Consider the following 27,813-nt stretch of genomic DNA (forward strand, 5'->3'; position numbering starts at 1 on the left):
GGTACTGGTCTGTTTTATCCAACATCAAGAGTTACATGAAGAGTAGGGCTGGGTACTGGTCTGTTTTATCCAACATCAAGAGTTACATGAAGAGTAGGGCTGGGTACTGGTCTGTTTTATCCAACATCAAGAGTTACATGAAGAGTAGGGCTGGGTACTGGTCTATTTTATCCAACATCAAGAGTTACATGAAGAGTAGGGCTGGGTACTGGTCTGTTTTATCCAACATCAAGAGTTACATGAAGAGTAGGGCTGGGTACTGGTCTATTTTATCCAACATCAAGTGTTACATGAAGAGTAGGGCTGGGTACTGGTCTGTTTTATCCAACATCAATCTTTAATCCAAAACTATTCCCCTCCATTATCATTTTTGACAATTAATTGAAATGTATGTATAAAAAAAAAAACATACTAATAGTAATCAAAAGTCAAAATACATCAAAATCCCCAAATGGTACAGAAACAGAATCATATTAAATAATTCAAAAATTAAACAAATGTATTTGTAATCCACTCTGGGCTTGCTAAAATCTTCACGGCTGCACAGTCCTGTACATTCAAGTATATGTTATGGCACCGTATGTAAATGGCTGGAGTTCATTTGAGTGAGAAGTTTAATCTGTAAACCTTTCTTACCCACGTTAAAGCTTGTAAATGATACAGTGGTACAGACTCAGAGACCAAAATGCATTTATGTTTTTTCTTTCTAAACATGTTACTTGTATTATTTGTATACTCCTGAGAGTTTATTTATCTACATGAATATTTATGAGACCACATTGCTTTGCAAGAATACAGAGTATGTTTTTGAATGTTTCTGCTATGTAATTATCTATAAACTGCTATTTTTGTGACTGAAAACTGTAATTATTGTCATTAAAGTGACTGTTCAAAACACAATTGCTTGTCAGCATTTTTTCTGTATTTCTTTTATATCCCTATTCTTGGCCTGTTTACAATGTGGCCTTTGCTTTTAGATAACCACTGCAATCTTTTGAAAATAGGTGTTATTCCTATAGTCATATAACATGTCATATAACACCGACTCCACTGCATTAATGAACAAAATGTCTTTCAAAGTGTTCAAAGACTACAACCCATACAAGCATGAATATAATGATGCCTGGACAATGTCGCCATGGAAGTCTGTGCAGCCCACTAAAGCGCCAGGTACCAAGCTGAAGTTTGGGCCCATTGTCTTCTGACATGCCTATGTATATAGTTAACCTCTAAACCCCCACCTGAACCAAGCACATTTTATCATTTGGCTTTACCCAAACCTAAAAGAATCGGGAAAAAGTGTCAAAATAGTGACAAAAAAAGATGAAAAAGTGACAATTATGTGTGACAAAAACACAACAAAAGAAACAAGAGAAACAGAAAAGCAACAAAAAGCCATGAAGATGTGGCAAAAACATGACGAAAATGCAAAATTCAAGCAATGGAAAAAAATGTCTTTCAAATGAGTCATTACACTGGCCTATAGGCAGTGACCTTCTGGATTTGGGTAAAGTTGAAAAGGAGAAAATGCACACGGTTAAGGCGTGGGTTAGGAGGCTAAGGGACTTCTTATATTCCTGTATATTATTTCTAACAGAATTTCAAGCAAATGTAATTTTGTCAGGCCTGTTCAAAGTATAGTCATTTTGATTTGAGAGGATTAAGCAGGACAAGAAGGTTTCATGAGGTCCACAGTAAGAAAAAAAGGACAAACCAAATGCACCTATGGTCTGGTGTTGTTCATAAGTCACTATCATCTATCCAGAATCTATCCAGAATCTATCCAGAAAATATTGTTACAAATTTAAAATGTAAAAGACAGAATGATTTATTCAAGAATTTCCACAGATTACATAGCACACCACGGATTACGAAGTAGAAAAGTATTGTAAATATTAATAATCAGTAATATATCAACATATCAACATCAACATATACATAAAATACATTGATTTACAAATAAAGACATTGATAAATAGAAAAGCATCAAGTTATAAGCTTCAATTAATTTTCTTTGGCAAAAAATAGGGAGTGTAAACTTTCTTCATCCAACACTTCATTATCGAGTACAGACGTCATCGTTGCACTGGGAAAAGAGGAGAGTTTAATGAAAATAACAGAAACACATAATAATACTGTTTATATTTTCTTCAGCAAAATCCAAGAATACATTAAGAACAAACTGTTTTGATGAAAACAAAGAGAGATGATGCCCAGTACTGCGCATTAAAATGTGTCAAGTTTCTCACAGCGCTTTACAGTAGCTCATGGTTTATTCACTCTGGTGACCAGCTTCTGTAGCCACAGTTGCCCTGGGGCTAACTGATTAGAGACTGTGTGTTGTAAAGACTCCATCCATCATTCTATGTTTGTAGCACTTTCATCAAACTCTTCAACAGAGGAGAGTTCAGAAAGGATTCCTATCCCTTTATCAATGGCTATTTTATTTACACTGATGGGTTCACCTTATTGAAATGATCTGTTAAATGTGTAGATATATCTACTGCAGGGTAATTGACACATGAAAAAAAAAGACCTTCAAGCTGTTTCTAAATGTTTTTATTACTTTTATGGCCTTCATTTTTGTATAATTTCTCTAATGACTTTTAATGCCCAGTGGAAACGCTGATTCTAATGATGTAACAATGATTTTTGTTATTGTTACCGGTACTTTTCACTTCTCAGTGGTTAAAATGCTGATTCATTTGAAACATTAATGTGCCCGATCCAATCAGGGAACTTCTATGGAAACAGTCACATTTTGACAGGCTGTGATTTTTTGTACTATATGTGTGGATCTATGACGTTGAGTGTTTAGTGGGAACAGCCGTGGGGCACTGAGCAGAAGAACCATGTGCTGGACCCGACTGCCATCCAAAAGCACTGATGATCACAAGACTGACCAATGCCAGGCCCATGACTGACAAACTGAAGTTCATGACTGGTTTTCAGGGGGGGGGCCTTGCACATTTGCAAAGATGCACAGTGAGGCCAGTCATTGTAGAGTATGAGAATACTTGTTCAGATCTAAGTTTGTGTAAAAGCCAATTGTGGCTGGAGGGAGTAACAGAACCAGCATTTGGCCAGTTGGTTATTGTTGAAGCGCTTATGACAGGTATAAACTACACATTTCACAAGAACATAGTTGATACAAATCATTTAAGACTTTGTTCATGCAACTAAATCGCCAAGTGGGTAATTGGTTTAGAGAATTGGTCTTAGACTAATATCAGTCCTCTCCTCCTGCCTGTAAGGCTCCAGCGGGACAGTATTATGCCAGGAGAGGACTGGTGTGTAAGTTAAGCACAACTACAGACACACTTAAGGCCTCAGTGTCGGAATCTTTACCTGTACACTCCTGTCTAAACACATTAAATACAAAAATAAATACTGTGTTACCGCTAATTTTACATTATCTGTTCATTATTAACCCTGTTTATTGGGAATGTGTGCACATAATGCGACATAAGAAGAATAAATCCTTTTTTTTCTTCTGTGGCAGAGCAAACATACTGTGCCAATGGGTCATGAGTGAATCCAAGTTATATTGGTGGAATATTCAGCCCTCCCTCTTTCTTATGTTTTAGAACAGTTCTTCAACTTTTTACAGTTCTTAAACTTTTTAATTGAGTATTTGACCTTCCCAGTACAAGCCTAGATCAAGATCAGATCAGGATCTCAAAAAAGACATATCCTGAACTAAAATATGTCTAAACTTTGACTAATGCATTACGAAAACTTAAATTAAATTATCTCTGTGTGAAATTGCTCATGACCCAGAGTAAAAGCCCAAGTTCCAGCTTTTATTTCAGCTTTTCTTATTAAATTGCCACTTGACTGGTGCAAAACAATGATTATAATTTACCTCAGACAGCAATAAATAAAATAAATAAATAAAAAAGGTTGGATTTACAGGACAGTATTAGAATGCAGGATTTGGATGGAGATGACCAGACAGTCGTTGGTCAACTTGAACATTTTTATAATCACAGACAGAGGAGTTCTGTTTGTGTGGCAAACATCATTAGGCTGATGATGTGGTGATCACATTAGTTTAAAAGGATTTGAGAAGCCTCTGACACAGAGGTTTAAAGCGTGGAGATGGACTAACGCGTGTAAAATGCACTGAAAGACCAACTGTGATAAATTGAAGCATGAGTTCACTGACGCAAAACTGACTCCACTGTAAAATCCTCTGAAGAAAATAGGTCTTTGTGAATTTAATCAATATATATTTCCTTTAAATATTATCTGAAGGTCTTTATTACAGAATCTATGCATATAGATACATCTAAATGTTTGGGGCTTAAGAGTCTAAAAACACTGCTTTATTATGATTAAATGACCACACCGCCTTTGCTCTGCCCAATCCTGTCAGACCTTGGAAGCTAAGCAGGGAAGGGCCTGGTCGGTACTTGGATGGGAGACCGTTTGGTAACACCAGGAAGCGAGTGAATGTAGTGTGTTAGTGAGTGGTGGTGGTGGTTGGAGGGGCCGATGGCGTAGACTGGTTGCCTCTACCCCAGGGCAGCTGTGGCTACAATAGTAGCTTACCACCACCAAGTATAGAGTGAACGAATAGTGCAATGTAAAGCGTCTTCGAGTGTCCAGAAAAGCGCTATATAAATCCAATGCATTTCTTCTTCTTATTATTATTATTATTATTAAATGTTAAGATGAACATACTGCAATATTGATGCAGTATTTATTCATATTTATTTGTGTCTATAAAAACCACAAATATAATGAGACTTTTTTTTTTTCATGGAGTTATATAATAATAGATCTTACCACGGGTCTCTGTCCGACCTGGACCTTAGATGAAACCCCTACGGCTTTTGAAATGTCCTCCAGAGGAACCAGGTCTCCGGGAGAGTCCTGGATAAAGTGTAACAGGACTTTCTCTCCACCTTGAAGGAACACAAAGCGGACAATCACAACGTTGTTTTCTTAGAAACAATCAAAGAACATTAAAATAGGTATCTTTTATGGTCAAAATCATAGAATCATACAGGTAGTCTTGGAAATGATGACCTACACATGTGGACACAGAAGTAAATATGATCCTTTTTTAGGGCTTTAAAAAGGGCACATCTGAACTGAGGCTACAACTACAACAAAGTCACATGACGATACTGCCCTCTAGAGGAGAAACAGCACTAAAGCAAAGTTCACAAATATTCCTATTTATTCATTATAAACACTTGAATCACATCCAAATAAATCGTAGATTATGAAATATTATTGACTACTGCCCAAAATGTTGGTATGTGGTTTAAAAAACAACAACAACAACATTATTTCTCTCACAAAATACACAAACAACTTTACCTTTATCCACAATGAGCATGCCTCCACTCTGAAGCAAATCGCCAGAGAAGTTTCCCTGGATTCCTGCAGCATTAGCCTGCAAAAAGAAGATAAAAGTGTACACCGTTATAATAAAAAGGTTTGGTTAATTGGTGATTTAGTTAATTTAACAATAATTAAAAAACTGACCTTAGAAGAGACGTCTCGCACTTTCTTCCCCAGAGCAGCAGGAACGACACTTAGGGCTGTATATCTAAAACCAATGAAGAATATAACGTTTTACTAGCATAACAGAGCTAAATAACTTGTATGTAGGTAAGCAAGGGACATGTTACCGTTTAAAACCCAGGTCTTTGTAGCATTTCTTTTTTTCATCAACAAAAATAGCTGTAAACAAAACAAAAAGTGAGAGAAAGCCACATACACGCTCGTTTTTTGAATTAAAGCTGTCTAATCGTAGCTTGCCATATATAAAATAAGTCTGTCTCAGTAAAAACTCCTTTCTCTGGTGAGTGAGCAGTTTAACACAACAAGGTGGACTATCTCAAGTTTACCTCCTTTAAAAAAGCCGCCATCTTTGAACTCCTGAAGCCCAAACTCCTCTGGTCCGATTCCTACAAGAGATACACCGCTGGCCTTCAGGTCCGGTTCCAATTTGCTGATTTCTGACGCCATCCATCGGCAAATCTGGCAACCAAACCTGCGCAGAAAGAACAGCACAACGGGCTGGTCCTTCCACAGGGACTTTAGTTCCACAGTCTGCAAACAAGACAAGAAGTATAGGTAGAGTAAGTATAGGATTCACACTACATAACACAATAAAATAGAATTACAATAAGACATTTTCCCACAACCATCCATCCATCCATCCATCCATCCATCCATCCATCCATCCATTTTCTTCCACTTTTCCGTTGCCGGGTCATGGGGGCAGCAGTTGGAGCTGCCCAAATCACATTGAACCAGCCCCTATGGCTCCTCCTGCAGGTGGTGGGTCCACAGAAGTTTCCCACAACCATTCAGCCAAAAATCATATAAAGACTGGCCTCATATAACCTCTCCTGAGCCATAGCAAGTCTAATTTCAGCTCATTCATGAATGAAAAAGAAATGATTTAACTGGATGTTATAGTCACAGTCAGAGCAAACTGGTAGCTTTCTTATGGCCTCTCATAACTGTGTTTGCATTCTATTAGTTTTGTGTACTGTGTAGCAATAAAAAAAAAAAACTGCCAATGCTCAAACTATAGAACCACGACAATAGCACAACGAAGTGGACTTTACCCTGGAAGACAGAACAGCCTTCTTTCTGGTCATAAAACAAAAGGGGGCTACTTTATGCAAACAGTCAGTTTTTGAATCACCTTTAAATCAATTTAAATTAATCACCTTTTAATAGCCTACTCTAGAGCAGCAATCAGAGCTAGAGCAATTGAAATTGTGTGTAAAAAAAACTTCCCCCAAGAGGTCAGACTCCCTTGTGGCTATTATGTCTGAATTGCACTCGTTTGACAGTAGTAGTTATACCACTTGCATAAGATAATGATGTGATCATCACACATTCTCAGCAGGGTCGAAATAGCTTTTTTACCTACGGACTTAAATAAGACCCATGTGAGTAATGTATACCGGGTATTTTATAAATTAAACGCAACAATGAATTACAAATGGATAAAAACAGTTTTAGCATTACCTCTCCTGTTTCGCTCTTCAGCGTGTTATTTCCGATCGCTGCCAGGTCAATGTTTGCCATTTAAACGGGTAGAAAATAATCTGTCAAGTGTAGTAAAACTCAAAAGAGGTTGACGCTCAAAAATACACCTTCAAACGCAATGAAAAGGGTTAATAAAGGTGTACTAAGCCAGAAACCACGCGCAAGGTATGCAACAGTTGCAAAACAGATGTATCCGGATACGCCTCCTGAACTACAAGAGCCAATCGCATTGCGGGACTCTGCGAAAATTAGCCAATCACAGAGAAGTGCCGTGTCAACGCAGCGGGGGCGGGGCTAATAAGGTTGCAGGTTACACAAGCTTACGTTATGTCTCATTATTTAATTTATAGGATTTACGTAGATATAAACACAGGCAACAATATGCGACGTTTAAAAATAATAATAATAATAATAATAATAAATAAAATAAAATAAAGCTGTGGTTTCTGTGTCCTAAGGTTGCTAAGGTTACGTGAGGTGAGCATATCGTCATAGAAGGGGGCGTGACTTCGCCGAGGGGGGAAATAGAATCTTTAGAGAAACACAATTTTCCACTCATAGCCATTTTCTGGTGAAATATGAACTTACTTGTCACACATACATAAAGTCAAGCCTGAATCGGGCCCATATGGATATTTCTCACAGAAGATTGTTCAGTAGAAGTGAAAAAACGGCAGTTGTAGCTAGTGCTAGCTAACCGTTAGCATTAGCCCGGTTAGCATTCTCCGTTTTTTATGTATTTATGGGCTGTTGAACCACTTTGCTCCTCTCCATGTCTTTGTATCTTTATTTAGTAGAAAACTATGTTTATAATTCAGCGATTGTTGAAGTAGTTTTTGAATAATTAGAGATTTTTCTCAATTGTTTTCCCCCTTAACTGTTGACCATATGGGCGACTCCAGAGATGCCGTCTTTATTTAGGCCTATTCTATTGACCCCTGTTCCTACAAGCAAATTCGTTATGTTACTCAGCACTGGTGTATAGGCTAATTATTTCTTAAACATTACGAGTGCTTGATGTAAAAGCATAGTGGGACTGACAAGTTAGTCACTGATATCAGACAGATTAATAGGCCAGACCTAGTTGTTGTGGGGGCTGCAAAAATAATCATTGCTTTGTGGTTTCGAAGTAAGGATTAAACAACGAGCATTAGACGGTTATAATGCACGGTGCAGAGTCAAGAACACCACGACGCAAAGCGGAGTGCATTATAACCGTCTAATGCACGGCTCCGAGTTGTTTAATCGGCTTATACCAGGGTCACACAAACGTAACATTTATAAGAAATGTTTTTTTTTATTTATTAAACTCACTAGATATGCCAGACGACCGGGACTATTTTATGTGCGTTATTGACAGGTGTCCGAGTTTCTCTTACTGGCAGATTATCTTACTGACAGCCAGCATGACAGCCAGCTGTGTATTTGCAGATGATAATTAATTTGTTTTAAAAATATATTTTTTTAGGCCAGCTAGGTGAAATTGGATAATTTCCCAAGGCACACCAGACAATATCTCACGGCACACTAGTGTGCCACGGCACAGTGGTTGAAAAACACTGGACTATGCGCTGCAACTCATCCCTGACAGCACATCCTCGTAAAAGTTTTTGTTTTTCAATCTCAGAACCCTCGATTTTTCAACCTATAGTCATGATCTTTTGTTCTGTAGAACACATGGTGTGTGCGATAGGCTTAAATAAAAATGTCTGTTAGATTTTTCTAAACAGACATTTCCCCCCAAAGATGATAAAGCTATTCATGTAAATCACATTACTGTTAGCAAATGGCCTGCATTGTTAGTTCCAAATGAGCCTATTACTCATGTAGACAGAGGTAGCCTATCGCAAAAATACTTTTAAATGTATAATTTATATTATATTTATATTTCTGATGTCGAAAACTTGAGTGGTGCTGATGCAGCTGCAGGGCGGGGTGTGACGTCAGACCGGAGCAGAGAGAGAGAGAGAGAGAGAGAGAGAGAGAGAGAGAGAGAGAGAGAGAGAGAGAGAGAGAGAGAGAGAGAGAGAGAGAGAGAGAGTGAGAGAGAGAGAGAGAGAGAGAGAGAGAGAGAGAGAGAGAGAGAGAGAGAGAGAGAGAGAGAGAGTGAGTGCGCGCGCGGGGGATGACTGCATCAAAGGCAACAAAAAACAATCATGAAGCGTTTAATTTATCCTCCGGTTCCTCTAAATCATAAACCTCTAGACTGTGGCCATTTACAAAGTATCATGCTGCAATAACTGACGAGCCGCCCCGACAAGGTAAATCCGACCATCTTTCTCCTTTGCATTTTGCACGCCTCATCCGTCTTCTGTCACGATTGTCCGGTCCTCTTTAGCTCAAAAATAACGTCTCACGGTGAGGAGAAAACACACGAGCACAATGGCTTAGCTCGGCGCATCCCCACGCGTAAAGGACAGCCATCAAATTGGCCAATTCATCTCGCGTAGCCTAAATAGCGACGCACCGAAACGTAAAGCGGAAGATCGCGGCTGTTTAAGGCAACACAATGACATTGCGTGACCACCCCGCGACTCCCTTAGTGGCGTGTTTGCGCTTCTTCCATCAAATATTTACAACGGAACCACGGATGGGAGCGCTGCGGCAGATGCGAGTCGCCACGCCGAGCACATGGCCGCTGCGCACTACGCCACTTGCGCATTGGATGCAGAGGGCGCTACGTCGTCGTGCTCCTCATCACAGCGGTGCACCGTGCTGCTGCTGCTGCTGCTGCTGAGCTGGAGACCGCAGTGTCCTTCCGAGAGCGCAGCGGCGGGCGGGCAGAGGGGCGCTCACTCCTCACTCCTCAATGCGCTGACAGTGGATGACCTTTGAAAATGAGGATGCCAATTAAGACGATCTTTGCGCCTCCCAGTTATTGGGGTCAGCAGTGATATAATCAGGAATGCTAAGAGGATGATACAGAGTCGAGAGGAGGAACGAGGAGGGGTGTTTTAGCAAAAAGCTGAGTCCTTTAGTCCCTGTCATAGCTCAAGTTGAGACAAAGTTTCATTACTATGGCCTGTGTCTGGCTTTATCTCAGATCTCGCAGGCTTAAAAGTCTTGACCATTTTTAAATTAAATATTTGTAGATACATTTTTTGTGAATAAAGCCGTTTTTTCTCCCAAAATTTGCCCTTGTCAAATTCAGTTCCATCTGGTCTCTTTCTTGTGTAAGTCAAGGTAACATCAGAGCTCTCTTCAGCATAGTGTGTTATGCAGGGGCGGACTGGGACTGAAAAACAGACCCAGGACTCTTGACCAGCCCGGCCCACATTAAGCGTACATGTGCACTTACCACCCGCCTTAACGGAGCACATGTTCTCCTGTTCGGCTTTACCCAAATCTAAAAGCTTCTCGACTGGAGAGCAACAGCGTAACGCCTCATTTGAAAGCTGAGACCTACAAAAGTGATTTTTTGTGATATTTTTCTTGTTTTTTCATTACTTTTTTGTGGCTTTTTGTTGTGTTTTCGTCACATTTTTTCTATCATTTTTTGTTGTGTTTTTGTCATGCTTTTGTGGCCTTTTTGTTGCTTTTTTCGTTGCTTTTGTTGTCGTGTTTTGGTTGACTTTTCATCACATTTTTTGTCACTTTTTTTGTTGCTTTTCCGGCACATTTTTGTTGTCTTTTCAACCTCTTTTTCTCGCTATTTTGATGCTTTTCTTTTAGCTTTTAGATTTGGGTAAAGCTTGGTTGAGGCAGGACTGGTGGCCCTAGAGCCAGTGGCCCTTCTGTGCTCTTCCAGAATGGAAATATGGCCAGTCCGCCCCTGATGTTATGTCATGGCTAATATTTTTTTCGGGTACCGTGTCTCATTTACTGTGCGCCTACAGAGCGATATCCAGAGACCTTTGTGAAGATCTTAACTGTGAGATCTTTCTGTTTATGATCAGGAGTTTAACTGCAGGATTATGTCTGTTGTTGACTGTAGGGAAACACCTGAGTCATGGGGAGAACCCGTTCTTCAATCACTTGTTACAATAGGTTATAGAAACCCCCGAGTATTCTGTGTCTGATGAGTTTTGTCTATGCTTACAGAGCGATGTCATCTCCAGGCATGGGCACCCCCAGTGACCCTCTTTTGGCGAGTCCTGGGGGGAGGCTCTCCTCAGCTCAGGACGGAGTGTGGAGATGCTCCCTGCCCAAAACGGCCAGCTTCCCCACCTCCACCACGCGCCACCTCAGCCATCGCGCCAACAACTTCCAAAGACACCCCAAACGGCAAAAGCTCATCCGCCCCTCGCCCCCGCCCCCGCCCAACACGCCCTGTCCCCTCGACCAGCTTGACCTCACTGACCTGCCGCCCAGACGCACTTTCCAGGAGCTGCTCTTTAACGGCTGCATCCTGTTCGGGATAGAGTTCAGCTATGCCATGGAGACGGCCTACGTCACTCCCGTGCTGCTGCAGATGGGACTGCCAGATCAGTTCTACAGTCTGGTGTGGTTCATCAGCCCAATTCTAGGTAACTGCACAGTATGAAACGAAAAACAACAAAGGCGGGTAGGAATGTCGATATCAAGATATTTACTGCAATAGTGTGGGGACAAAATATACTAATGGGCCTTTTGTGCTGTAATACTGATGATATAGTGTACATTATACTTAATATACATATCTTTCTTCCCTGGTAAATGTTTCTTGTTTTTGTTTTCGTCAAGGATTCCTCGTTCAGCCACTCATTGGAGCCTGGAGTGATCGTTGCACATCCCGTTTTGGCCGAAGGAGACCTTTCATTTTTGCTTTGGCCATAGGTGAGTCTTGCCCTTAACACAGAATAAAACAAAGTCACAGAGGCCAAACTGATATGGTTTGGAGATAGGACATGGGGGAAGTAGTGATAGAAGAATGATGAGGTACAGATGATGATCTTTAGATTCACAAAAGAGGGCATGGAGTTTGCTGTCTGTACTGAATGTAGCATGTCCTACCCACGTTAATCAGATTAATTTCTGTGCATTTCATCCTCTTCCTACAAGACAAAGAAAAGTAGATAAGTAAATTAGTGGCTGTAATGGCCTTTAAGAAATGAGCCATTTTGTTGTTCGCACCCATACAACTACCTATAGTATCAATTAAAGCAGTGCTAAGTGACTTGTTTCCCTTAATAGATCCTTTCTGTAGTCCCTCTGGGGGTGATACAAGTGTTAATGGCATGATTGGTGGGTCTTTCATCTCCCCCTGATGTCTCTGGTTAGGCGCATTGAGTTGCCTTGTGTACGAAATGCGCGGTATAAATAAAGTTGCCTTGCCTTGCCTAGAAAACCACAATTGCAACAATACACACTATTGGAATCACGAAGGAGAAGCTAACAGGCTAACGGGCAAAGCTAACTGCGGGCTAGCGCCACTCAAACAGTGTTTACAGCCAAGTTTGAGTGAAAAAAAATGATCTTCATTGTGTAATTAGATGTACAATTTCCCTCTCGCCCTTTGTCTTTTCTGTCAGCGTAGTATTTACTCTCACGGACAAATAATGAGTAAAAAACCGCAACATGCTATGAGACCTGCAGTGGTGCTTATGGCCTCTAGGGGCATGAGTTGCTTCGTACTGCTTTAACTTCTTAAAGACATTTTAGAGCCCTCTATTCACGTATGTCCATTTATATATAACTGTTAAACTATAGTGTTTTTTCCCTCAAAGAACACACACCATTACGCAACCTGATATCCTTCTAATCCCACCTTATGCCTACCTGAAAGCTCAGACTTCGAAATTATATACCTATTGTTGGCTAATCTACTGTCTTTTGAATCGGTGGCTTCCCCCAGGGAGGTCATGAGATAATTTCAGGGAGTCGCCAGATCATATGAACGGAAAAGCCATAAAACACAACAGTAAATGTATATATACAAAAACACCAGCAGTTGTTATACAGGGGGTCTGTAAAAGGCTGAGAACCACTGTTTTAATTGTATTTGCTTTATGCATCTTTTGCTTAATTCTGGACTGCCCATCATTCATCTTAAAAGCCACATCAAACTCAGTCTAACATTGATTTATAGAAAGTTGTGATGTCTAAAATGCCTATTTGTCAAAAATCCAACATTATGGGCAACCAAGCTGCAATAGCCAAAGCAATGTGAAAAGGTAAAGAAACTCTCTCCTGTGTAACTGCTGGTGAATCCATCTAATATGCTAAGTCACCACTTATCATATTACCTATGCAATGCACCACTACTCCCAAAATTCTCAGCAGCTTTAATAGCACGTTTCTGAGCTATATAGTGCGTGGTTCAGTTCACATCATCTGTTTGACATGTGATAAATCCAGTGCTTCATGGCCCCATGTGTTGCAGGTGCTCTGGTCGGTCTCACGCTGGTGCTGAACGGCCGGGATATCGGAGGTGCTTTGTCTGACACGGCGCTGAACCACAAATGGGGGATCATCTTGACTGTGTGTGGGGTGGTTCTCATGGACTTCAGCGCAGACTCAGCCGATAACCCCAGCCACGCCTACATGATGGATGTGTGCAGCCCAGAAGACCAGGACCGAGGGCTCAACATACATGCACTACTTGCAGGTACAGTGCACGCTGCTATAATGCAGTTGTCCCCAACCTTTTTCCTTCTTACAGACCGGTACCAGCCTTAAAATAATTCCTTGAACCGATGGGAAACTTGGCTGATTTGATCAAGTTTCAGGCGCGTGGAGAGTCTGGCACTCTTTGACACCAGCATCAGAGCGGGACCATCTGAATAGTGTCTTTCTCTTCGGACGGTGTTTAACTCACAGTGGGAAGACTTTTGTCACGTGAGAGCGTAGGAAGGATGCAAATGCTGAATGAAAGTACATGAGGTGGTAGTGCGCAATGTTAAAGGGTGACAAAGGAGGAAGAGATGAGGAGAGACTGCGAGGGGAAAGGGGAAGGAAGACATAAGTTTGTGGGCATGGGACTTGACAAATTAGACAAAATTAATGAATTATTTTTGCCCTTCAACAATTGTACTATAAAACTGTCAAGCCTTTCCTTTTGGAGCATAAATATTGAAGCTTTTTCCCGAAGTTTCCTTCATAAAATTGCTAATGCATAAGACTATGCTTCATAATAGCCACCAGAACCATTATCCCAACAATAATCAGTCATAAAGACATGAGCACCTGTTATACTGTGTTCCCTTTATGTCATGTTCTTTTCTGAAACGCTAATAATCTTGTATCTTGTGTTGTTAAACTTGATTTGCATCATTACCAATACTTTCAGTTCATATTTGGTAACACGTTGTTGTATATGTCATTTTTCCAGGTCTAGGCGGTGGATTCGGCTACATTGTGGGTGGCATCAATTGGGACCAGACTCAGTTTGGAAAATCGATGGGTGGACAGCTGCGGGTCATCTACCTGTTCACCAGTGTCACCCTCGTGTTCGCTACAACCATGACTCTGATGAGCATACCAGAGCGGCCCCTACCAAAGAGCCAGACGAGCAAAAACTCCAGCAAAAACCACCTAAAGAGCCCCAGTCTCCCTCTCCCTCTCTCGCCCCCTGTCCCGCCTGGATCAGCTCCGGGGTTTGACGAAGATGAGGAAGAAGGCCTTTACAGCTATAACTTCTCAAACTCTCATAATTCGGATCCTTTGGCCCACAGCTGTAGTGCCAATGCTCGACTGTGTGCTGGTCTCACTAGCCCAATTTCTCCTCTAAGTCCCCTCACTCCCAAATATGGCAGTTTTATCAGCAGAGATGGCTCCATGACTGGCATCAATGAATTTGCATCATCACTGGGGACATCTTATATAGATAGAGTTCTAATAGACTGCTATACGGGGCAGCAGACGCCCCAAAATCCTGAGCCAAACAGCGTTACTGCCCCACTGCCACCAGGGGACACTCCTCCACCTGCCCAGTCCATACAGGGGCCAGAGGGAGCTTCGACGGTACAGAGGGGAGAGGAAACAGCCACGGAAGCGCAGGAGGTTGAAGATGTGCCATGCGACGGGGGAGGGATAGGGCCACAGAACGGAGCGGGGGGGCACAGAGGGTCAATCCTGAAGAGACCTCAAAGCCTGGCTCTGATAGAGGAGCCCTGTGCCATTCAGACTGTCGCCCTGGAGAATGGACGCAGAAGGACAGTCACCTTTAGCCAACAGGTCGGGATGTAATTTTACAAATAAACCTACATAACAGATTTAGATCAAGTGTAGGTCTAGTTCAGCATTGATTTATGATTAGCATAAACTACTGTCAACCTGATTCCTGCTGAATTGAAATGCAGTGTGGCTAAAATTGTAAAGTCAAAGTGTAAAGTCAATACATAAAAATAAGGTTTTATGTATTTTATGCGACAAGAGCAGCCTGTTCATTTCCCTGAAAACTTTGCTGTCTTTGACAAGCCCCTCAATCAATATTATTGCTATTTTGATTCTTCTTCTATGCTATTGCTGGGTTGCAGGTTCTTGAATGTGATGATGTCACCGGACCCAGTGGGGGGGCAGGAGCCAGTTTTTCCTATTAACAGCATTACACTTTCACAAGTCGTAGCTAAAAAGAAATTAGAAAAATGATCATTAATATCAGTGACTGGGTCCATGATCTCTCTGTACAAGACCAAAAATGTCCTCAAGACAAAATAATTTTTCCTCTATATAATAGTTTAGGCCTTTAAGATGCTGTGACGTCACCTGCAACCCAGCAATAAGAATCAGAATAACATTATTACTAAAAGACCTAATGAACCTAATTAGACTATCAATATTATTACCGGTACTATTTTAAAAAACATGTGCTGTGAGGAAGGGTTGATGAAGTGTGGCCCTGATACTGCAAATATTGATATGATAATATGGTCTAATTTAAACAAATGTTCATGAATTGGTTGAGACAAAAAGGAAAATGCTAAAAAAATATAAATATAAAATAAAAAGCTATTTTATCAAGCCATACTTTACTCAATGTAAAAACATTATTATATGAACATTTGGAAACTGAACTTCTATTCTATTCTATTCATTCAGTATAGCTTTTTTTTTTTTTATTCTATTGAGCTGTATTAGCTGGGCCAAACCGCCTTTGCTATGCCCAATCCCGTCAGATCTTGGAAGCTAAGCAGGGAAGGGCCTGGTCGGTACTTGGATGGGAGACCGTTTGGTAACACCAGGAAGCCTGGGGTGAATGTGGTGTGTGAGTGAGTGGTTGGTGGTGGTCGGAGGGGCCGATGGCGCAGACTGGTTGCCTCGCTTCCGTCAGTCTACCCCAGGGCAGCTGTGGCTACAACAGTAGCTTATCACCACCGAGTATGGAGTGAATGAATAATGACGACAATGTAGCGCTTTGAGAAACTTGTTAATACAGGCTTGTAAAGCGCATTACAAGTGTAAGGCATTATTATTATTAAGGCATTATTACAATAACCGTAGCGGCTCATATGTGTTGAGATACTTAAAGTATTGTGACAAACGCAAATCCTCTCACCTCCACTCACCCCCTATTATGTAACGTAGGTTTGACCGAGTTCACTTGTGTGTTTTCCTTTTTGCAGGTTGCCAATATTTTGCTGAATGGAGTGCGTTATGAAAGTGACCTCAGTGAGAATGTGGAGACGGGAGAATCTCAAATGTCCATGAAGCTGCTGTGTATAGCCATCTACCGAATGCCTCCTTCTCTGAGAAGTTTATGCACTAATCATTTTTTGGGTAATTATTCAAACAAGTTTCGTTTTTTTTTGTCTTCATTTCATTGTGTGTGTGAGTCTGTTTAACACACATAGGGTTAATAAAACAGTAAAACTACATTTACAGTGATTCAATAAATAATCTTAAACCTATTTTCCTAATTGTCTGCAGGCTGGCTGTCCTTTGAGGGTATGCTGCTCTTCTACACTGACTTCATGGGGGAGGTGGTGTTCGAGGGAGACCCCAAAGCCCCTCACGACTCCGAGGAGTACCAGCGCTACAACGCCGGCGTCAATATGGGCTGCTGGGGCATGTGCATCTATGCATTCAGTGCTGCTTTCTACTCAGGTAAAGTGCTATACAGCAATGAGCCAAAACACTGTGACCGGGTAACGCACTGCAATGTTTGTTCTTTGAGTGAAACACATTTGAGCACTCACATAACTTAAGTAATGTAACTCATTAGCTGAGATCCTCCCACCATTTTCTCTACTTATATTAGCTTTTTCTTTTATCTTACAGCCATATTGGAGAAGCTGGAAGAGCGCTTTTCTCTCCGCACTCTGTATTTCTTTGCCTACCTGGCGTTCGGTTTGGGCACAGGGCTGGCAACTCTCTCCAATAACCTGTATGTGGTGCTGTCCCTTTGTGTTACCTACGGAGTGCTCTTCTCCTCTCTATGCACGCTGCCTTACTCTCTGCTCTGCGAATACTACCAGAGCCCTCAGGTACGTCCCACACAAATCAAGAAGCAATGTTTTTAGATGAAACTGAGATGTACAACATTTCAGCAGGCATGATGTTTATATGCTTAAAAGGTTATGGAGGAAATGCATTTATGTGACACCTATACCGACCAAACCAGCTGGATAGTTGAGAGACTTCTGTTGTGGTGGCTTCACCGTGTGAGCCAGGGGTGCCAGGACCATGGTTAAACCGCAGAATTGGGTGGCTTTTGAAGTGGAAAAAAGCTGTCCGCGGGCCATGCTGTTCTTCATGCAAAATAGGCTTACTTTTTTTTAAATAATTATATCTTGAAAAATCACTTCATTTCTAATGACAAAACCTCAAATCCAAGGCAAGCAGACCTGATTTTTCAGAGAAAGAGAGAGGGAGAGAGAGAGGGGGGGCAGTCTTAAAGCAGTACTAAGTAACTCATGCCCCTAGAGGCCATAAGTGCCACTGCAGGTGTCATAGCATGTTGCGGTTTTTTACTCATTAATTGTCCGTGAGAGTAAATACTGACAGAAAAGACAAAGGGACAGAGGGATATTTTACATCCAACTACACAATGGAGATCATTTTTTCACTCAAGCTTTGCTGTAAATACTGTTTAAGTTGCACTAGCCAACAGTCAGCTTAGCCCTGTTAGCTTCTTCTTTGTGATTCCATTAATGTGTATTGGGGCCTCCAACCCGGTGGCAGCAAAGATGCAATTGTGGTTTTCTGGCCAGTGACACCAGGGGGTGATGAAAGACCCCCCCCCATCATCCCATTAACACTGTATTACCTACTACCAAAAGGAATTATAAAGGTAAACAAGTTACTTAGTACTGCTTTAAGGCGTGCACAGCAGCTCTAAAATACATTGGACATTTCATCCGTGCCGCATGTCCGTGGGTTTAGGTTAGTTTTTCCAAAATGTTTGGGCCGGGCTTGGCTGCTGATACCTGGCAAACCTGACGACAAACATAAAGCCTCCTTACCACAACGGAAAACAACATAAGGAGCTTTAGGCAGATGATTACCTTTAAACACCTTTAGTAGTTAAGATACCTAGATGACTAAACAAACAAACAAACTGGAAAAATATACCAAACAATAAGGCTCAGGGGGTGAAGATGCTCTTTGGTGTTTGGAGGACTAATATTTCTGAATAAAATAAATAAATAAAGACATTCATGCTTGTCACTCATAAAGAAATAAAGAAATAGACATATTTTTCTTTTTTATTCCTTTGTAGTTTCAACCTTTTTGACTTTCAAACATTTGTCTTACATGTGACTGTTGTGCCTTTGTTGCAGTTTTGCGGCTCTTCCGAGGAGGGCACCAGGCGTGGGATGGGCGTCGACATCTCTCTGCTGAGTTGCCAGTACTTCCTGGCTCAGATCCTGGTGTCTGTTGCTATGGGACCCCTAACCTCGCTGGTGGGCGGGGCTCAGGGCGTCATGTACTTTTCCAGCGTGATGTCGTTCGTGGGCTGCGCGTACTCGTCGCTGTTCGTGGTGTACCACCTGCCCCCCCCTGAGGGTGAGCCCCCCGACAGCGAGACCCAGCCACTGTTGGTGCACATTTAGCAAGCGCATCGCTAAGTAGTTTTAAAGACACTCACCTCACAGAGCATCGATAGGACTGACATGCCGCACATCCTGCCGCACACTGTACAGCACATTAGCGATAGCAAAAGGTCAAATTCAGCAAATGAAGCCGGCTCTACTCGGAGCGGGACAGACAGACAGACATTGGCCACTGCTCTGTGTCTCCAGTGTGTTCCTACAGTGTGTGTGCCCATGCATTTTCAAACTGAATGGAGATGAGGCTATTCCATAAACTTCATTTTGACATTTTGACTGGAATTTCACAGATGAAACAGATTGACCTCAAGGCACATGATAAGAAACATATAGGAGGTGCCAAAAAGCCTCAACAAGATTAAAATAAGACAAACATCTTGATATCTTTCTTCTTCCATTAATGAAATATTTTTTCCCCATTTTTGTGTACATGTAAAAAGTGTAGTTTTTTTCATTCTATTAACATTCTTTACACCGACATCTCTGCACCCTCCATATGAGAAGGAAAATAAATTACACAATTCAGTAATCTAGTGATGTCTGGGACCAGTATATCTGTCGTTGCACTTGACGTCTTACCTCCCGCATCAACCGAGTGCATTTTCTCCAGTTCGGCTTTACCCAAACCTAAAAGTTTCTCAACTGGAGAGCAGCAGTGTAGCGCCTCATTTGAAAGCTGAGACACAATAAAAGTTGCTTTTTTGTCATAATTTTGTCTTTTTTTGTTGCTTTATTGTTGTGTTTTGGTGTCTTTTTTGCCATGTGTTTGTCATGTGCTTGTTGCTCTTTTTTATTGCTCTTTTGTTTGTTGCATTTTTGTTTCTTTTCCAGCATGTTTTCTGTCGCTCGTGTGACGCCTCTTTGTCGTAGTCTCATCGCTCCTTCTGCCACTTTTTTGTTGCGTTCTCGTTTTCGCCGCTATTTTAATGCTTTTTGTTTTTGAAGCTTTTTCATTTGGGTAAAGCCAAACTGGAGAAAATGTGCTTGGTTCAAGTGGAGGTTAAGTAGTTTGTGCGTATTTCTTTCCCCAGAATTCCTGAGCCCTTTTACAAAACCAGACCAAAGCATTACGAGAACCATCACTTGAAGTCTGCATCAACATTGCATAATATTCAGACACTTCACGAAGAAGAAGAACATCACAACTTACTCTACATGGGTTGATTGAAAAAATGTAAAGCTCCAGACAAAAGGCGACAAAGTTGTAAATACAGAAACTAAAATCACACACTGAATGTTTATGACAGGTTGATTGTGACGTAATAGACATTTTCGTATTCCTTTTACTGGTCATGTTCAGACACTTAAAGCTGTGAGACTCAATCAAAATGAACCTACCCTATTGGGGGGGTTGTTTCATGGAATAGCCCTCTGAGGTGCGAGAGAGTGTGAGTGGGAGAAAGACACATTAATGAAATTGACCTTGCTTGCTGAAATCACCACACGTAGTCACATATGCATGAACTGCTGATGTAAAACCTTTTGGTCCCGTCTGTGGCCACAGTAATGTCTACCTGCCTGTTTCTCGGAGTTAGCGGATTCGCCTCTGGTTGATTAGTGACTTGATGAAGGTGCTGCCAGTGACCACTTGTATTTCACGATGACTCAGTAGCGTTTGCAACATAATTTGGTGGATTTGTCTCGCTTTCCCACTATCAGCCCACAAACAACAAGTGAAACATATTACGGTTACGCATCAATTGGAGATTTACATTGGTCATGCATAACACTATGTCCACTGCCGGTTTAAGGGCGACACACCTTGGGGAGATCTCGAGTAATGTTTGGCCAGGAGTTCGTTCCTGGAGGAAGGGGGAGGTTAGATAAATTTGCGTTGCCTAAATTGCAGATGAAGCTCTAGCACATGTGATATCAGAGTAATTATCAGTGACTTAAGAGGCTGGCTGGTCATAATGTTATGCCTGTGTTTCCAAATTGTCCCATTTCTAATTGAACAATAGAAGCAGCACTTAGGCAGATAAAAAAAACAAAACTAAACATACGGACACTGTGGTCTGGTGGCAAATTCAGCCTGGGCCCTCACTAACGCCATGGATTGCACCTTTGTAATGACAGTCATTCTTGTCATTATCAGGAAGAGGAGAAGTTGAAACTGGGGTCTGAGTCAGCGTTCAAAACACAAGAAGAAGAGGAGACTGGTGCGAACTTTGGACTGCAGCAAAACTGTGGGGGGTTTCTAAACAGCCAGCACAAATTTACTGTCATCATCAGGGCGCATGCAAGTAGTCAGCTTCTCTGCCACAATGCTCAGTTTACACATTTATTTTTATATATTTTATTTTTGAAATGATCATCTTTTGTTGTGCTAAATCACTATTTATTTATTTTTTGCTGACTTTTATCTGTCAGGGCTTGAACCTGCTTGAACACATTTTTTTTTTAATATATATTTTGTGAGCGACCTCTCCGGGTCGGACTGGAAAGACATTTACAAAAGTTGCTGCATCAGCCGAATGTCAAGAGTTGCCTAAATAGATTTGAAGCGACTTGATGCACGAGCTGCTCATGTTTCTGAGGAAACTGACTGTACGGATCATGCTGTTGCAGCTTGCTTAAAAATATGTTCAAATTGTATCACTTATTGCTTAATACTAGCAGTGTTATTGTACAATACCATTTCATATGACTCAGTTAAAATGACTTTTGCCAATTTTGTCTCCAGACTGTTATTTATTACAGATATTTCGAGATAATTTAAAGCTATATTTGAGCCACTATGCTTCTTCTGCAGTAACGACCTTTTATCAGCTGCTCCGGACATCTTTCATAGGACTAAAACACACATAAGGTCAGATCAACTCAGTGTTTGATTCCTGAATAAACATATATAGATAAAAATCTATTGCAGGTTACACTACAGCGTCACTGTCTTTGTTGTAATTGAATTATCCCACTATACTCTGGGACAATAAATGCTCCATCAGCATGACTCTATTCAATATTTTAACATAGCGTGATTAATCAGTCCTGTCGTTCCACAGAAAGTCAGGACTCATTTGAGTAGAACACTGTGCTCTTGATTTTACGGTCAAAACATCATTTTGACACATTTGACGCTGAAGACCTTGAATGCACCTTGGTGTTCTCCGCGCGCTGCCTGCAGTTTGCCAGACTAACCACAGGATGGCGCTGTTTGACTTTAAATCAGTGCGTGCCATAACCAGCACCTTCGTCATTAGAGAGAGAATACTCCTTCATTTTCCAGTGAAGAGAAACTAGGTCAAATGACATACAGCTTTTCTTTGAGACAGCCTGAGGGTATATGGGACAGTAACCAGACACGGGCTACTTAAAAAGACAATTTATTTTTTCAGAATATACAAAGCAGTGGCTGAAGTAACCGTTTTTCTTTTCTCTTTTTGTAAAGGCAGTCTGGGACACAGAACTGGGCTACACAGCCATAACAAACTTGTTGAAACAAAATAAAAAGTAAAAAAACCAAAAAAAACAGTAAAACAAATTATAAATGGTACAAACTTGCGTGGAATGCTTACAGAACAAATCACCAAAGCTTTAAGGTTTAAGAGGGGTTAATGAACAGCGATATCCTGCTAGTACAAGGCCAACACAACAAGATCCATTATGTTAACAAGGCATGAATCAACTAGCAGATTAACACACACAAAAAATGAGATCCCTAAACTAAGTATTAGCCCCTGCTTAAAACTTATCTTTGGTCTGTACATGAAAGATCAACATGAGCCTTAAAGGAGGAGAATGGCAGCTGCCTGTGTATTTTATCTGAATTCTCTGGTCAGCGCAGACATACAGACTGTGCTTCTAAAAAAACATCCCCAACAGAAACAACTTAAAGGAAAAAATAAAAGGAACTGCTCTCTCAACGTGGCCCTAGTTTCAGCACGAGTATGAAAGAAAGCTCATTTTAAAGACCAATAAATAACATTTCATAAAAAAAGGAGAGTAGGCCACTACATGTTTTGTCAGGACTCCAGTGCATTGCATGAGCGTGGGAGCGGAAGAAAAAAACAAAACCAAAAAAAAAAAAACCTCTCAGAGAAACGAAGCACAAGCTCTATGGACGATGACCAGGCTGGTAGAACGAACGCAGCAGAAAAAACAAGAAGTCGTCAGGAAAACAGGCCGTGTGAAAGTCTAGGCCTTGACCTCGGCCTCTTTAGAATCACCGTTCTCCTCCTTCTTCTGTTTTTTTGTATCCTCTTTCTCCTACAAAACAAACAAAAAAAACAGAAAATGGATTTGAATTAATAAATAGGATAAACACAATAGTACAGGTTATACAGGTTCTATATTGTGAAAAGGTACATTTTATGGAGCAGTTCAGGAAATAAAAAAAAATAAAATAAAAAAAAAGTGGAATATTTGTACAAATGCTTTAGGTATTAATGGTTTTGATTAGGCGACGTTTAAACTCGTTTTCAAAATGTGCTATAAAAAAGTTGGATTTTTCGACTTTCTCACTTAATTCACAATATATACAACAATGAAAAAGGCTTTTAAAAAAGTTATCTTAAATTAATCTCAAATCACTTCTATTAATAATTGTACAGGAGTCTTATTAAGTGACGTCGGCCTTCTATGATTGTAAAGACGTGGTGTTAAAAGCCCGACCTCCTCATCCTCTGCTGCGCGCTTCACCGGCTGTGCGTCGGCCTCGTCGGCAGGGGGCGCCTTCTCTCCATTCCCTACAATGAAAAAGGTTCACCGTGAGACGAAGTACAATAATCGATAATGTTGACAACCACTGCCGAAAGCGCGTACGCACATACAAAGTGTGTTATTGTCAGTCAGGTTTATGGAAAGAAAAAAAAAAAAGAAAAAGAGAAGCTGTTAAAACGAACCTTCTCCATTTTTGTGTTCCTCCTCCTCTTCCTCCTCCTCCTCTTCAGTTTCCTTTACTTTGTCGCTGTGGTCTGCACCGTTCTGCAAAACAAAAAGGTCATTTATGTGGAACTGGCTGCACGTTTTCGAGCTTTAAAAATCCTTCTTTGTGAGTTTAAAGAATCTTCTGTGGATGTTTTAAATCCCAAACGCATGTCTTGTCTCCATTGACAAAAAGGGCAACAGTGGTCTCTAGGAAACCACGGCTTTAAAAAAAAAAAAAGAAAAGAAAAAAGGAGATAGCCAATGTCTAGTTAGCCGTAACATCTGTGCCGTTTCACAACCCAAACAAAGCGCATTGTGAGGCGGGGAGAGCGAGCAGGAGGAGAGAGAAGAGAAGGGGGAGGCGAAAGAGGCAAAGCAGCAGCAGCAGCGACACCTGCATGATGAGGACCGCAAAGACAAAAGGCCATGAGGCTCAGGAGGAGGAGGAGGAGGAGGGAGGAAGAGAGGGGGGGGGGAGTAGGGAGAAGCCGCCGCCGCCGCCGCCGCGCTTACGGGCCATATACTCACGGTGCCATTGGCAGGTGCGTCACCGTTGTCGGTCTTCTCCGCTTCAACTTCTTTCTTCTCTTTCAGCTCTTCTTTCTTCTCCTTGAGCTCCTAAAAAAAACCCGAGAAGACAAGTTTTAATTGACGCAGGGCCGTGTGGTGAAGAGGAGTAGTTTCCCCCCTCAGAGAAGTGTGATTTAGAAAAAAAAAAAAAAGTGTTGAAGAGTGGGGGGGGGTTTTAAAAGCGTTTGCCAAACAAAGTCCACCACCACGGATGTACGCACTGGCGAGCTCCATCCAAACCCGCCTAACCTTTACCGCTGCTTCCCGCCCACAGCTCGCACTCCTCCAGCGGTGCTGCCGTTCAGCCGCTTTGTCTGTGGCTCCAGACTAATTTAGCTTAACACATGTAGTAGATATGACTCCTCCGGCACGGTTTTACTACGTGAAAGTAAGGCGACATAAAATATAATATGGAAAATTCGTCGTTTCCCACCTCAGACGGCCATTTACTGAGTAGCATTTTTTTTTTTTTAATACATATCACCGCTCAAATTTGCATAAACTACTGAAGGTGTAGCGTTCACTAAAGACACCGGTTAGCATTCCTGCCGTTTAGCACGCAGCTAGCCAAATAATTAACGGACAAACAATGACTTTAAAAAAAGTTCTCAAATCTTTTAACTAGACGTTTCTGTCCCCACCAAAAAAAGGAAAGAGTGAATGAAAGTAAACGCACCTTTGCCGTCACCTCGCTGGTCACGGTCGTGTCAACTGCTGCGTCCGCCATTGTTTAAATTTCTAAATAATTATTCCTTTTTTTGGGGGGAAAAACTGCTCAGTTTGTTGAGCTCTTCGCCTTTGTGCAGACAGTCCACAGACGACTGAGAGAGGAATGATGTCTGCCCCTCACCGCTTTTCTCGAGCTCGTTGAAAATGCACTCTCGTTGGATACAGGGGCCACACTCGGCACGCCATTGGTCCGGCTCCGCGAACTCGACACGCTATTGGTCGATCGGCCCGTCGGTCTCTGTCCGCGGTCCCGCCTTCCGTGCAGGTCGGCGCTGATTGGTCACTGGTTTTTAAAGCGCCGCTAATGATGTGATTTGTGGCTCTTTCCGGGGGGAGCCGAAACTTTGGGATCGGCTCACATCAGAGAGCCGTGCCAAGAGCCGACTCGTTTTTATATTGATTTTAATCAAACTTTGCCCACATAAATAAATAAAAATAAAGATGACTAAAAGTTATATGTTAGCATTTTAAATACGCGTATGGAAATAAAACGTTTTGCTTGTTTGGGTCATAGACTGTGGGTGCCTGTTCACTGTAAATCTGTGTTAAACTGAATTAAAAGAAAAAGAAAAAAAAGACTCGATCCGTTCACGTAAAAGAGCCGCTCCAAAATAAACCGATACAGTCACATCGTTACTTTTTCCCCCTCCCCATCACTTCTCTCTCCAGTCGTGCGGTTTCCCCACCAAAAACAACAACAAAAATCTTCTTTGGTACAAGGCAAAAAGTCGTAAGTAAGCCTATATTTCAAACAGCAAATAAAATCGTAATCTTTAGGCGCCATCTTCTGTGTTTGCTTTCTTTTCTCGTAAAGGAGTCGGTGTCAAATTACAAGCAAAAAAAAAAAAAACCCTCAACAACGTAGAGACAATCTGAAAGCCACGTGGCCACACCTCCTTCTAAATTTAACTTTCACAAAGTGTGTGCGCTCTGAACTCAAACCTCTCTGTCTTTCACTTCTACCTCTCTTACTCTCTGCTGCTGCTACTGTAGAAATGAAAGCAAACTTTTCCATTGTGTGAACCCAGGCTGAAGACAAAAGCCCGTTTGTGTGAAGCCCGGCTTGATTAATGATTACCATGTTGGCATTGATGTCCATCCACATTCAAATGTAATGCCTCCAAACAAAAACTATGTTAAAGTTTCTCTTGCACATCATTAGGCTGTACTATTAAGCACAACAATAGCATGCAGTAAATCCTTTGCCTGGCCTCTACCTGCATCTTTAGTATGACTTAAACCTCATTTGAAAGCTAAGATCTACAAAACAAAAACAAAATTCATCACTTTTTTTGTTGGGCAGTCATCTAATTTTTGTCAAATTTTTGTGACTTTTTTGTCAATTTTTTTGTCTCTTTTTTGTCCATTTTTTCCTCAATTTTTCGTCAATTTTTTTCTCACTTTTTTGTCCATTTTTGTCATTTTTTTTGTACATTTTTTGTCACTTTTTTGACAATTTTTTGTCAATTTTTCATCAATTTTTTCTCACTTTTTTCTCAATTTTTGTCATTTTTTGTACATTTTTTGTCACTTTTTCGTCCATTTTTTCTCAATTTTTCGTCCATTTTTTCTCACTTTTTTGTCAATTTTTGTCATTTTTTTTGTACATTTTTTGTCACTTTTTCGTCCATTTTTTCCACACTTTTTTCACATTTTCATCCTTTGTTTTCATCTCAGTTTTATTGCTATTTTCACACCTTTTTTTTCCAGAAGCTTTTGGACTGGGGGAAAAAAGCTGGAGAAAATGTGCTCGGTTCAGGTGGGAGTTTAGGGGTTAACTGAGCTTTACCCAAATCTAAAAGCTAAAAAAGAAAAGTATCAAAATAGCGACAAAAAAAGAGGATGAAAAGAAAACAAAAAATGTGCCGTAAAAGCGACACGAAAAATGACAAAAAATGCGATGAAGTCAACAAAAACAAAGCAACGAAAAGGCCACAAAAACGTGACAAAAACATAACAAAAAATTATAGAAAAAATGTGACAAAAACACAATAAAAGAGTGACAAAAGCACAACAAAAAGCCACAAAAAAGTAATGAAAATATGATTAAAAAATGCGGCGACTTGACAAAAAGTTCAGGGCTGTTTTTCAGTCCCAGTCCGCCCCTGTACTAAACTCTTAAGCATGAGGAACCTTGTCTTCACATGAGTCATTCTGTTGTTTAACCAAAGGAAACGCAGCTGTGTGGCCCCCCCAACTTTGGTCAAACCATTCTGCCGCTCTTACAACGGCTGCATGTTTTCTGTCGGGTTGGTTATTTTATGGCCCACACAAACACAGTGTAGAGTCTATCTTCCAAGTCCTCATGCGACTTTGAAGACACCCAAGTGTGCCACACCTGCCACTGTTTCCATCCGCACCCACATAACGCCCATTGGAAAATTAAACATTGACCAAATAAGTGAGATAACTGTTGAACCTGTCTTGCAGGACACTGCCATGAGCTTGGTTTTTGCTACATCCCTAGCCGAGCGTCATGCAGTTGTTTTTTTGCCTTCCGGCCTGTTCTAACATGTCCAAGGTGGATATCTTGACAGCTATTTCGTAAACCCCCTAATTTAATCTAATACGTGCCTTTCACAACATGCTGTAGTTTAAGTGTAGCATTTCGCCACGTTAGTAATCAGGTACAATGAAAGAATATCTAACCAGGTTTGAGTCACAGCTAAAAATCAACGTATTTACGCAAATGACAACCACCCTTTTGATCTGGTGT

General features: G+C 41.1%; 3 protein-coding genes across 4 annotated transcripts; 1 reads left to right on the forward strand and 2 right to left on the reverse strand.

Moving 5' to 3' along the window:
* Positions 1-1,938: 1,938 nt before the first annotated feature.
* On the reverse strand, positions 1,939-7,305 carry prxl2b (peroxiredoxin like 2B). Its single transcript, XM_079579145.1, has 7 exons — positions 7,003-7,305; positions 5,865-6,069; positions 5,646-5,697; positions 5,500-5,563; positions 5,332-5,407; positions 4,792-4,910; positions 1,939-2,086 (listed from the first exon to the last, which is right to left on the reverse strand). Exons 1-7 carry the CDS (start codon positions 7,060-7,062, stop codon positions 2,060-2,062), a joined length of 603 nt encoding a protein of 200 aa, XP_079435271.1. The 5' UTR covers positions 7,063-7,305; the 3' UTR covers positions 1,939-2,059.
* Positions 7,306-8,984: 1,679 nt separating this feature from the next.
* On the forward strand, positions 8,985-21,597 carry slc45a1 (solute carrier family 45 member 1). 2 transcript variants are annotated; one of them, XM_079578296.1, is made up of 10 exons: positions 8,985-9,284; positions 11,065-11,489; positions 11,686-11,778; positions 13,325-13,549; positions 14,273-15,117; positions 16,506-16,659; positions 16,810-16,986; positions 17,161-17,366; positions 18,663-18,888; positions 21,028-21,597. In XM_079578296.1, the coding sequence occupies exons 2-10, from the start codon at positions 11,069-11,071 to the stop codon at positions 21,054-21,056; spliced, it is 2,376 nt and encodes a 791-aa protein (XP_079434422.1). In that variant the 5' UTR covers positions 8,985-9,284; positions 11,065-11,068; the 3' UTR covers positions 21,057-21,597. The 2 variants fall into 2 exon arrangements, with proteins under 2 accessions (XP_079434422.1, XP_079434421.1); XM_079578295.1 differs by lacking the exon at positions 21,028-21,597 and having other exon boundaries at positions 18,663-19,277.
* Positions 21,598-22,262: 665 nt separating this feature from the next.
* LOC306980195 (uncharacterized protein) lies at positions 22,263-25,222 on the reverse strand. The gene is made up of 5 exons (XM_079579461.1): positions 25,045-25,222; positions 24,327-24,416; positions 23,774-23,855; positions 23,544-23,617; positions 22,263-23,138 (listed from the first exon to the last, which is right to left on the reverse strand). The coding sequence occupies exons 1-5, from the start codon at positions 25,093-25,095 to the stop codon at positions 23,067-23,069; spliced, it is 369 nt and encodes a 122-aa protein (XP_079435587.1). The 5' UTR covers positions 25,096-25,222; the 3' UTR covers positions 22,263-23,066.
* Positions 25,223-27,813: the final 2,591 nt, after the last annotated feature.

Source organism: Gobius niger (genome assembly GCF_951799975.1).
Source record: "Gobius niger genome assembly, chromosome: 20".
Lineage (NCBI taxonomy): Eukaryota > Metazoa > Chordata > Actinopteri > Gobiiformes > Gobiidae > Gobius > Gobius niger.